We start from the raw sequence: 12651 nt of genomic DNA on the forward strand, positions 1-12651 counted from the left end.
TGGGATTGAAATTCAGTGTTCAAACTAAAACCAAACTTCTTCAAAGTGTTTTACACACATTGTCAATCATCCACGAGTAATTTTAATTAACGGGCAGTGCCTACTTGTATACCGTGAGGAATTAAAAAAACAAGAAGATCCTTTGGGTAAAAATACAAAATATAGTCTATAAATCAGAAATCACCTGCTCTGTCCTCCATCTCCCATATCTGAACTTTCAAAAGGACAGCTTTGCAAAGTCTCGCCTACCAGGAATGCACCGTAGTCCAGACATGCTGACAGATCAGTTCTCATACAGACTGGATTCTCATCTGTAAGCCTGTTAAAATTTTGACAGCTATTTAAAGCTCCACTCACTAACCCATAATGCACCTGTGTTCCACTGTACAGATCAAGTAGAGAACAGGCAGATGAATCCAGTCTTATGGAGCAGCAGCACAAATACCTGGGAATGCTTCCTTTCAGCCACCAGTCTAGAAAAGAGTGTAGATAAACATGCTTCCAGTTCTTACTCAGTAAGCCTGTTCCCCATTTACAGACAATGAGGATAAAGGCATCACAACCAAATATGGGAAACTGCTTTCTCTTTATTTAGACCTTAGGAGAAAAAAAAAAATGAACTTTGGTCACATAGTACCTTAAAAAAAAAATCCAGTTTTACATATTTCTAAATACACAGGACTGAAGGAGCAGAGAAATAATTTCTTCTGTAAAAACTGGCCAGATTTTATCAAAACTTTACCATACACTGAAATCAGATCATATAAAGACATTCTGGGTTCGTCACCTTCTGAATGATGTGACGGCTGCGCCTCCACCCACCAGTGTCCTGTGCTTGCTCCTGTGCTGCTCTGGTCTGAGAGCGGAGACTTAACAAGCAAGGCCTGTCAACAATGGTCTGCAGCATGGCAGTGGGGCCGGCGGCAGGAATACCCATGATGGACAGGTCTACTTTAACAAAGTGAAATCAAGGGAACACTTCTCAGGAACACGTCACAGTATCACATGAATTACATAAGAGAAAAACAGGAACAAACCTCAAACACAAAGATGAAAGAGCTATCACAAACAACAAAGTTAAGTGTCCCCCATAACGCATCTGCAGGGGTGAGAAGGTGGTGAGAGGGCTGACGATGCTAATACGGAAGGAAGCTGAGTACAGTATTTATTTCTCATTTTATACAACTCTGACTCTTTACAAAAATGGTTATAGTCATGCCTGGAAAAGTGTAACCCATGGCATTTGAAAGCAAACACTCTTTGTAGTTATTTAAAAGGGCCTTTTTAAAAATTATAATACAAAGGTCTGTGCTCTATAAGCAGTCCTCCACTGTGCATTATAACAATAAGGCTTACTTTTAATACAAAGACTAAGTGTTTAATAGTTATGAGCCACTGGACTTGACAAACATCATCTTATAATTGCTCTTTGCATCTTTTTTGCTCTTCGGGTCTTCTGCATCATCAGGATGCTCAGCAGCGTGGAGTTCTTCTGCAGACTCCTCCTTTTCAGACTCAGAATCACTGTCCGAGTCATCTGGACTCTCAGCGTCAGGGGAGTCGTCATCGTCATCCCCAGCCACATCACCTTCCCCATCGTGATCTTCTACCTACAACACCAAACAAAGGCCTGTTAAGGAAAAATAAGCACCACTGGCTACTGTAGAACCTTGGGAACTGGGACCAATCCTATTTTCATCTGTCTTAAAAACGGCCCACTTAGCTGGGCATAGTGGCGCACACCTTTAATCCCAGCACTTGGGAGGCAGAGGCAGATGGGTCTCTGAGTTCAAGTCCAGCAGGGGCTACATAGTGAGATTCCATCTCAAACAAACAAATTAAGCAAAACATAAGACCAGCCCACTTGATAGTATTAGGTGACTATTTTACAAATTAAAATCCCTGGCTGCCAAGGAGAGACTGGGGACAGCCACCTTGGACTTTAAGAAAAGCTTCTCAGGGGCACCTGTCTACTTACCCTAGCTCAAAAAGGACGGTATTTTCTCTTCCCGATACAGCTTCTACTAGTAAATGAACACTGCACTAGTCATTACACATCACATGAATTACAGAGACCACTCAGGAAACAGCTAAGAAATCTAAGCCAGGATTTTTAACTTACATGAAATATTTTATTTTATCTTAGAAGCATTTATTCATACCCATTAAAGGCATGCGTAGAGGTTAAGCAGAATTTCCAATAAGCCAACATTAGAACACTCATTTTAAATCCTTAAGAACATCACTCTGATTATGCAGTGACAGATGTGCTATAAGAATACTGTAGGTAACTGACAGGAGCTTCCTTGTCTATTTGTCTATTCTTGTTTTCTTCCTCTAATAGCACTCTTGGCTGTTCTGGCAACCCAAATATCAAAGTGAAACTGATTATGCCCCGGTCAATGGAAACACAGTTACTACCTCGCTGAAGCCAAGTCCACAGTGCCGCCGGTACCGGCCTGAGAGTTTACTGTCCATGCTCTGCTGGTACTGAGACTCCAGTTCTTCATTAATTTTCTTGTCTTCTTCCCCTGCGTGTCCATTGTACTTTGGTTATGTTTCAGTCAAATTAACAAAAACATCTGATTACACAAAAAGACCCACAACACAGATGCTATTCTATTCAGGCCTGAGTTCTCTAACTGTGACTAACTTCAGTGCTCTGTGGCCACCTAATAAACGCAGTAGCTGACAGACATATTTATGGTGACTTTTAGGAGCCAACCTTCTAAATTAAGTCTCTAACAGCCTTAACTCTGAAGGTTCTCTCCAAGTCACCTAAAAACCTATGACAAATCAGAGCATCTGTTTTTGAACAGAGAGAAGAAAATGTTTGAGTATTCTACTCAGAGAATTCAAGGTCATCTCAAAGTGGCCTGGGAATGGTTCTTTATGCTTGTCTTTGTTTATTAGCTAACAGGAACAAACTAAAAAACCCAAGTTATCTATTAATGCAACACTTCTGTGTTTGTACCTACTTCATACTATGACACAGAACACTAACAGCCTAGTGAACCCTGCTTAAAACTCATGGTCCCCAACAGTGTGCACTCAAGACTTTGGGTACGGTGCTTTAGTGTATTAACATGAAAGCAATTTTAGGTTCCAATCACAAATATTTGTGCTTTGGGTCATTTTTTCTATATAGCTCTCTCAATGTTTTTGGTATTTATTATTCAGCAAGCATACCATGTGTTGAGTTTTGTTAGGGCACCTTCATGCATATATGTCATTTGATTTTGCTACAATTCTCAATTTTAAAAGAGGAAGTGTTAAATGCTAAAATTATTTTCCACTTTGCAAAGCTAATATTCTGCCTTATAGAACAATGCAAATTATTCTGAAATAACTAGTGTCAGAAAAATGAGAGGTCAATTGATTTCTGAAATATAATACATAAGATAGATCGGTGTAAAGTTAAACGATTCAGTTAAAATTGTTAGATTTAACTTAGATTATGCTGCTAATTAATAGCAACCAAGACTAATGTTTAAAATCAAATTTATTTGTAGTTTTTATTTAAAAAAAATTTCCGCCCATTTTTTTCCCATTTCTAGTGTTGGGAAGAAAGGGCCTTGTACATGCCTGGCAACTGTTTATACCAAAAGGATGTTATTTCCAGTCTCCTTTAGAATGTCTTAATTAACAGAACTATGCATAGAAAAGCATAAAACAATACAGACTTAGCTCCTCTATTTTAATGTTTTACTTTCTTACCTGTTCGGAAGTGAGATGTTGATTTGTGATCTCCTATAACAAGACGACCAGTGTGTTCTTTCTGTAAGAAGGTAAAAAAGTATTAAAATTGAAATTGCTCATTCAATGTAATTATTGGATGTCCACTACTATGTAGTAGAAACTATCTCAGGCTTCTGGAATATTATGAAGATCAAGACATAAATCAAGATCCCCATCTTTATGGAATCACATCCTAGCCAGGGGAAGAATTAGAAAGAGGTACACAAACATAGTAAGCAAATCATTTGTTGCTAGAAGGTAATATCACCAAAATAAAACAGAGACTAAGGGGACAGAAAACTCAAAGGCTAGAGCAGGCTGGATTTTTTTTTTTTTTGAGATTTTTTGAGACAAGGTCTCACTATGTAGACCAGAGAGAGATCTGCTTGTTTCTGCTCCCAAGTGCTAGGGTTAAAGGCAAGTACCACCACATGCCCAGCCCAGACTAGAATTTTAAATGAGATAGACAACAAGAAAATTAGCCAGCCCAAGCATGCTCTTTGCTGAGCGTCCTGCCACCCCCACCTCTGTGTACATGCTCTGTTCTGTACACCAGGCTGGCCTGTAGCTCAGAACTCTGTCTGTCTCCCGAATGCTTGGATTAAAAGTGTGTGCCTTAATCATCATGTATAGGCCTACTGATTTTCATTAAAAACTTTCTATCATCTATTTGTGAGGTCTCGAGAATATCTTACAAAGAAAGCAAATTATTTATATACATTCAAAGTAAAATAATAAGACTTAAAATGTACCAAGTAATGGAAAATGAAAATGCCCATTATTCTTTACAATATATTACAATTAACTAGTTAGTTTATCAAATAACAATAAACTCTCAACTTCAACCTGTCAAAAACAGACCTTAAAACAATACAAAACATAGAGATAATTTGGTTTAAAATAACTACATAACTACTTTCATTTTGTTAGTTCAGTCCACTCTTTATAGTTCCTACTTCATTTCTGAAAGCAAAGAAAGGAAACATGACGGGGAAGAGTGCATGAGGTTCCAGAGCACTGCTGAAAGCACATGTGCAGATGCCTGTGTGCCTGCCTGTGTCTCCACCTAAGACACACTATGTGTGAGCGTCATTTCCAGCCCTGTCGGTAAAGGTTTACATGATGGTGGAGAACCCATCTACTGGTCACGAAATCTTATAGATTCAGTCAGGATTTTTTTTTAGTATTTTCAAAGTTTTCATTCTAGTAGTTGAACATGTACCCCAAATATATACCTTTCAACAAATTTTATTTATAGAAGTCAAGAGAGAATGCGTACTATGAAAATCATACCAAGAATTATGGGTTCACCACACAAATGTGCCCTGGAGGCTCTGTGAGGGTCTGACTTCCTCAATCCCTCTCCACTCGGAAGCCTCTGCTGGGATCTGGGGAACACAGTCTGCAAATTTTGTAATTTCTGGGAAGCTTTACTGCACAGCAACGTCAGAGAAAACTGGCCACCACTACAAGCTCCCTCACAGTCATGATTCTGTATTGGTCTCAGTTTCTTCAAATACACAATAGCTCTCAGCACACAGCCATCTGTGACACCCAGAACCCAGAGTGGTGCTAGCATGTAAGAGGCAACCAGTAACTGCCCTAGGCAGTGAAAGGCACTAGGGCTTCCTTGTGCAACAAAAACAAAGGGTGGGGTTTTACCTTGAGGGCTGAAAAGAAGAAAATGCTCTCCTAATGCTTTCAAATGTAGTTTGTAAAACAAGACTGCTAGGAAAAGAAAGGTTTTTCAGAGAGTCCTTTCTTAGCACCTGTGAACACACCTTTAATAAATCTGGGATGTACTACCAAATACATAGAACATTTCCAAAATTAGGCCTCTGATAAGGGATATTCCATTGGCTGTTACTTTATAGGCAGAGGTTTCTACAATATAACATGTTTAGAAATGTCTTCTATGTCTGGGTGGTGGTGACACATGTCTTTAATACCAGCCTTCAGGAGGCAGAGGCAGGTTGAGTTCGAGACCAGCCTAGTCTACAATGTGAGTTCCAGGACAATCAGGGCTATTACATACACAAACCCTATCTTGAAAAACCAAAACAAACAAACAAACAAAACAAACCATCAGGTGTCAGGCAAAAGTTGAGTCTACACAAATCCAATTTTCTCCACACATTCTCTAATCACACAGTCAAAGGTGCAGAAAAGTCCAGAACTGGTTCAGAAATAGTATAAACTCAAAGTGTTTGGTTAGTTTAGGTTTATTTCCCAAAGCCAAAAATAAACCAAGAAGAAAATGTAACCTGAAGTGCCCCATCCTCCTCACTTAACCCGAATAACACAGTATTGTTTTTAAAAAGATAAAAACATAAACATATAGTGCTTACCTTTCCTGCACCCATAAGTCTCAAGAACTTTTGTTTTCTCTCTTCATTGCCTAAGTCCGCTGCTTCCCAATTGCTAGATCCAAGCTGCAAGAGATTATCTTGTATTTTGTTTTTGCATTTACAAATATTAAAATATTTAAAGTCCGTCTGTGACTCCAACTTTTCTTCTGTCAGTTTTAACTAACTGGGACTCGTGGTTCTCAGGAAGTTAACCAATATGTCACATGGAACTCAGCTAGGCTCCCTTCTCTCCCCCCATGGCAGAGCCCTTTACTTTTGTTACTGCCACAGCTCTGTCTTTAAAGCCTGCAGAGGCCAGAATTACATGGCATGCTCATATATTACTGTGCACACACTCCTGTTTCAAAGTCTTTGGGTCCTGGGCTCCAGGATGCAAATCTGTAACACCCACTGTGATGCCCTTTGATACCCACTGCCCTAGATCAAGCCCTGAAGGGGACGAGAACACCTAGTACCAGAAGGCTGCCAGGATTGGGAACCAGAGTTTTAAAAATTCTGGGTTTGGGCCAGTGAGATGTTCCAATGGGAAAAGGTGTTTGCGGCCACGCCTGACAACCCAGGCTTGTTCAATGGGATTCACAAGGTGGAGGGAGGAAACTGCCTCCCACAAGTTGTCTTTTGACCTTCACATGTATGGCATGGAATGATGTTGAGTGTGCATGTACATGCACACAAATAGAATATAATAAAAAAAAAACTACTTTGCTGATATTCTAAGAGACATCATGTCATCATAGTCTTTCAGTTTTTTTTTCTGGGGGGAGGGAGAAGAAATTCCAATTATTTAATAGAACCAAAATGTTATAATTTTTATTCTTTCTTACAGACCCTCCAAAGAACAAGAAGAAAATTAACTTTTAAAAAGACTAAAATACTCCCAGCACTTGGGAGACAAAAGCAGGCAGTTATCTGAGTTCGAGGCCAGTCTGGTCTATAGAGTGAGCTCCAGGACAGCCAGGGCTACACAGACAAACCCTTCTCGAAAAATAAAAAGCAGACAAAAAGACAAAAAACAAAACAAAACAAAAAACCCCCCAAAACATTGCATCTTTCAAACAACAATGGGTTCACTGGATTGTTTTGTCAATTTAAGTACTATAGACTCCTATTAACTATATTTTTCTTTACGTTTTAAAACAAATGTAAGATTTCACTATACTCTACCAATCACTTAAGCTATACTAAATATGACTAAAAGGAAACCGTGAAGAACTTTTTGCACTATATTGTGTCAAAATGTCAAGTTATCATGGCTCTGTTGTGCAGAATTAATTTTCCATTCCCCCTCCCCCAAAAAAAGACTGACTGAAGGCATTTCAGAATCAAGATTTTAAGAGAAGAGGGCTGCAGAGCTGACTCAGTGGTTAAGACCCATGGATACTCTTATGGGAACTTAAGTTTAATTCCCAGCACTCATGTGGCAGTTCACAACTGTCTGTTAACTCCTGTTTCAGTAAATCCACATGCCCTCTTCTGGCCTGGATGGGCACCAGGCACACATGTGGTGCAGACACATATGCAGCAAAATGCACCCCCATACAAAAAAATTAATAAACAATAAAAACAATGCAAAATAGCATGTAGTATAGAATTATGGGCTAAAAATTGTGAAGTTACATGCAAATAACTCAGACTGATTCTTTGTATTATAAAGTACTTTTCCAACCAATGAATCAATGTGAGACAAAAACAAGAATAAAAGAATATGGTACCCTCATCCTGAAAGCCACTCAACAGGAAGGGCTCCGTTTTGCAGTAAGAGTTTCATTTTGCAAGAAGAGCTGGGGCCATCTCATTTTTCTAAAAGGATGCTTGACTTTTACTTCATCTTTTACTGTATGTGTGCAACATTTACTTGATTTGTAATGGGCAAAGGCTGAAGGCAGGTGTGCATACAAAGGTGACTAAAAGAAAAAGATGATATAGAAATGAAGACATTCATTGGATTGATCATTCTAACTAAATCTATAATACGAAAATGAAAATGTTTTACAATTATGGAGCAAAGGTGAAAACCTCCAACACAAAATGGTAAGTACTCAGTTTTCAAAGAATCTAAGTATTACATTTTGACTATGAAAATGCAAGTATGGGTAATGATAAAGCTGAAACTTATTAGAAGTAACTAAGCAATCTTTAACTGTATGTTCTTGTTCATATATGGTGAAAAAGAGCAGTCAGCTGTATCCACAAGATACTAACTCTCTAGGTTTATATACTGATAAAATCAGAAACCTACCAGAGGAAAAGTTTGGATTTGTTATTGTTAAATTTATATTAAAGTTCCTAGTAGTCATTAATATTCCCCTTGTATTTCTCTGAAAATTACACACATAGAGAATTTTTGAAATTCTAAATAAAATTTTATTTGAAATAAAAATATAGACATTTTAAAACAACGAAAACTCCTCCTCAGCATATGAGAATTAGAGCTTTTGCACCATACCAGACCCACATGTTCTAAATTATATTTGGTGGAGGGCATAATATGTTTTCATAATTCTGGCTGCCTAACAAATCTCTATTCCTTTCTATGTGATGCACAGGTCTTTTTACAGGTCAATTAGTCCTAAATATTTCTAACTCAATATGATAATAAAGTACCAATATTCCCCCAATTCTTATTCTCACTAAACCACTTGCTCTGTGAGCCAATACTGACATTTAATTTAGTTTTAATTCCTTATTTACCAAGACTTTTCAGAAGTCTATTTTATGGTGGTGGATGCCTATAATCATGAGAGATGAAGGCAGTACTGTCTTAAGTCTAATTATCTTGGTGCTACACAGAAAACTTCATACCAGCCTCAGCTACATAGTAGCCTTTAGTCAAAACCCCAAGGGCTGGGGACACAGCTCAGTGGCAGAGCACTTGCTTAGAAGGTTTGAATCCTGGGTTTAATTCCGACAACCAAAAACCAAATCACCACCAACAAAAACCAGTCTCAATAATACACTAAGAGCATACATGTTAAGAATCTAATCTAAAAATCTCTGACTCTAACATTCTTCTGAATGCCAACATGGGACAAAGTATTCATCTGGCCTCACAAGGTAAACTCACAGTCAGGGTAGGTGCACTCAAACTACTGTATGTGTGCATGAAACAGGTGAATCAACTATCTATACTCAAGACTTTATCCTTAAGATAGCTTATGAATATGGAAATATTCCCAAATCAACAAATTCTGAAACTCGAAACACACTGGCCCTCAGCCTTAGGGGTACTCAACCTGCAATGTTCTTTAACTTCCACTTCCATTCCCTCTAGAGCTTCTCAGAGCAGTTCAAAAAAGCGAACCAAGAGACAGATAATAAAGGACACCAAGGCGCCAAGTGAGCTGATCCCAGGCACTGGCCACAACTTTGCCTATTTCACAGCATACTGCATGGGACCAAATTAGCTAGTGTTCTTCAAGCCACAGGGTTAAAGCTTATACAATAAGCCCAGCACACATCTATCCACAAGCACACAGCAGCAAACATCCTGACAAGGTTTTTACCTAACTTATCCTATCTTCCTTCTATAATCTCAATTGTTTCTAAAGCTTTTTTTTGTTCTTCCTTTCCAAGAACAGCAAGCACATTTCATAAATGCTACGTTCTGAAACACACTGCCTGACAACTACTTGTGATTCTTTACCTCCCACTCTGATAAAACAGCTTTTAAGCAAACCAAATGACACCCCAATAAACCCTTACCATAAACTGCAATCAAGTTTGCTCCTCATATACATATCCCACTGACTACCTGAGCTTACCTCATCCCTTTCTTACCCATCCTTTCCCTAGCATTGTATTCTGTGATATCGACTTCCAGTATCTTTTTAAAAGTGTTTCGTTGCCTTCAATTATATGTGAAGTCATTGAATCAAAAAAACATGCAGTGGACAGTAATACATTACTGTTAGCTGATTTTCTAGAATTTCCAGGTGTATTTTGAAAATATAGATGAGATTAAAAAATCCAATTAGTAGTAAAAATAATAAACATATACAAAGGAAATTGGCTTATGAAAACCACTGCTAAGGGCCAAATTACTGTATAAACCATAACGTAACAACACAATCATTTTTATGACAGTATAGGCAAAGTGCCAGGTTCCAATCTTGAAATATAACTATATTCACCTTTAAAGGCAATACTTATAGGATTGGATATCTATCAGCACTCATTTACTTTAAATTGATTTCATCAAAAGCCTTCTATTAAATTTCTAATGTCAACTAGATTTTTCAATACAGCTAAAAGTTGTTTTATTTCTGAGTCTATCAAAGCAGGCATGTGACATCCCAGCAATCTAGTTAGTATCAGGAGAAAAACAATGTAACAGCTCTTTTAGATCTATTTTAAAGTCTAGATCACTAAAAACCTAGACAAATTTCTAATAAATGCAGGAAGAGTGTATTAACAATGTAAGATCTAAATTCCAGAGCAGGGAGGGCAGTGGGCATGACTAAATCTCAGTAGATTTAGTAGAACCAGTAATTCCCCCAATTTTATATTGATTACTGATCTTCCTCACAGGGTTAAAATTTATTTAAATGCTCTTACTATTCTGGTCCTTACCTCATTTTCCAATCAAAGGGTGGCTCTTAGTAGTCTCTCATTAACACAATTCAGGGAACCTTTTATGGTTCACAAAGGACCCATGAAAGACACCAAACTGCACTAAAAATTGTAATCCTGAAGCTGACAGTGTATTAATAAGTTAAATGAGACCAGCTTTAACCTATCTCAAAGATGACTTCCTCATGTTCTCTTCCCACTAATTTCCCCATCAATATTCCCAAGCATTTCATTATAGGAGGACCTAGTTTTAAGTGTACAAGTTTCCATGACACTATGCTAAAGTTAAGACAAATATAACATAAGCATATTTATTAATCTTTCAATTCCCAGAATCTGGCACTGCAACCAGTATTTAACAGGTTATAAGGGACAGTTAAGTATCTAAACTTATAAGCTAAAGGCATGAGAGGAAAGGTATTTGACATCAAAATGGAATTTCTGGGTCTCAATGCCTCTGACCTCGCCATTATACCATTACCAAATTGTCTATCACAATCTTCGGCTTAATACTCTGTTTATTAAGACTGGTGCAGATAAGGGTAGCAATTACCAGTATACTGCAAAGAAAAAAAATTATTTAGGCCGGAAAATTTGTCCAAATGTGATTGACCATTTCGCCATTGTCAGAGGAGCATTTTAAACCTAAAACGGGTATGACATATCTATCCTAAAATGCCTAAGAAAGGAACTTCAGCAGCCCCTCCCCCCCAAGCCAAACGCAGAGACATCTGAATTTATCTGGAAAAGAAAAAGCTCTTTTCCTTTTCGAGCCTTCTCAGGGTTTCCTTCCTCAACATCTCCTGTCGCCCCCCCACTCCTCGCTGGTCTTTGGATCTCTCTGTTCCGAGACTCTTCAAACCCTCAGATTTTAGTAAGAAAAAGGAGACATCCCCTCACTTGCGCCCCCTCCCCTCCAGTCACCTCGGGCGCTTCCTACTCCATCCTTCCACCCTTCCCGGCCTACCCCAGCCTTTAGTAGGCCTCAACCCTCATCCATTGTTATTTACATCGTCGTCGGGGGAGGCTGAACGCTTCACCCCGTGTGGGTGAGACTCCCGGGCAGCACTCATCGTGGCTGGGATCCCGACCGGGATATGCCGAACACACTCGCAGCTCTCTCCTCAATTACGACACCAGTTGCCCTCAATCAGCCACCGGCCCAAGCAGCGCCACTCCAGAACGCAGAGCCCCTCCGGGCCTTCTCTGCCACAGTCGTCACTGCTGCGGCCGCTCGCTGCCCCGGAGCACTCCGGGAGTTGTAGTTTTTCGGACTCGCTTTTTACTGGCCTGACTAAGCCGTCTTCAGTGGCTTAAACTACAATTCCCAGGAGGCCTAGCGATACCCCTCGCGCGGCGTGGCGGGAGTGCCCTCGGAGGCGACGCTTTCTTCGGCGGCGTGTAGAGGGAGCTTTCCCGCGGATTGGTATGATGGTGATCTTTGGTGAAGAACTTCGTTGCCACAGAGAGGCCAAGAGTGGGTTTTCGCTCATTTTCTGTGAGATTCTGCCCTGTTGGCAAACACACCCATCACAGTTAAACACATAGCTTTAAATGTAATGCTTGAGACGTATTGAATACGAGTTCCTCGGTCCAAGACAAAAACCTTTTAAAAAAATGGCTTCTTTCCCCCACCCTGAGCCGTGGTCTCTATTGCTCGCTCGGGATGTCTAGACGATTCTGATTAATTTCTCGCAATTTTCTAGTATTCACTGAAATGAGTTCAGTATAATGCTGATGGCTGGTTAATTGGCTGTTTTTGAAACAGGTCCACCGGAGGGAGTTGTGGACCGCTTTCCGTGGGGCTTAGTGTGATCCGTTCTTCCTGTATCGAGTATTATTTGAGACTTCACCGACTGAAATCTGCCTCTGCCAGACAATCCTATATCTTTTCCCCCTTTGCGGGGAGTGGTGGCGGTGGTGAATTGCACATAAAACAAACCCTTTTAAAGTTACAATACAGTGACATTTAGGA

The 12651-nt window shown here is 39.4% G+C and overlaps 1 protein-coding gene and 1 long non-coding RNA gene across 2 annotated transcripts in view; one reads left to right on the forward strand and one right to left on the reverse strand.

The window, feature by feature from the left end:
* Positions 1-567: 567 nt before the first annotated feature.
* Positions 568-11905, reverse strand: C7H11orf58 (chromosome 7 C11orf58 homolog). Its single transcript, XM_048460254.3, has 5 exons — positions 11687-11905; positions 6087-6170; positions 3718-3778; positions 2422-2531; positions 568-1610 (listed from the first exon to the last, which is right to left on the reverse strand). Exons 1-5 carry the CDS (start codon positions 11747-11749, stop codon positions 1386-1388), a joined length of 543 nt encoding a protein of 180 aa, XP_048316211.1. The 5' UTR covers positions 11750-11905; the 3' UTR covers positions 568-1385.
* Positions 11906-12038: 133 nt separating this feature from the next.
* LOC148121495 (uncharacterized) overlaps positions 12039-12651 on the forward strand; it is a 53395-nt gene continuing 52782 nt past the window's right edge. The window contains exon 1 of the long non-coding RNA XR_015738449.1: positions 12039-12153. This is a non-coding gene — a long non-coding RNA (uncharacterized LOC148121495). The remainder of the gene's footprint in view (positions 12154-12651) is intronic.

This window comes from Myodes glareolus, chromosome 7, assembly GCF_982192425.1.
Source record: "Myodes glareolus chromosome 7, mMyoGla1.1, whole genome shotgun sequence".
NCBI lineage: Eukaryota > Metazoa > Chordata > Mammalia > Rodentia > Cricetidae > Myodes > Myodes glareolus.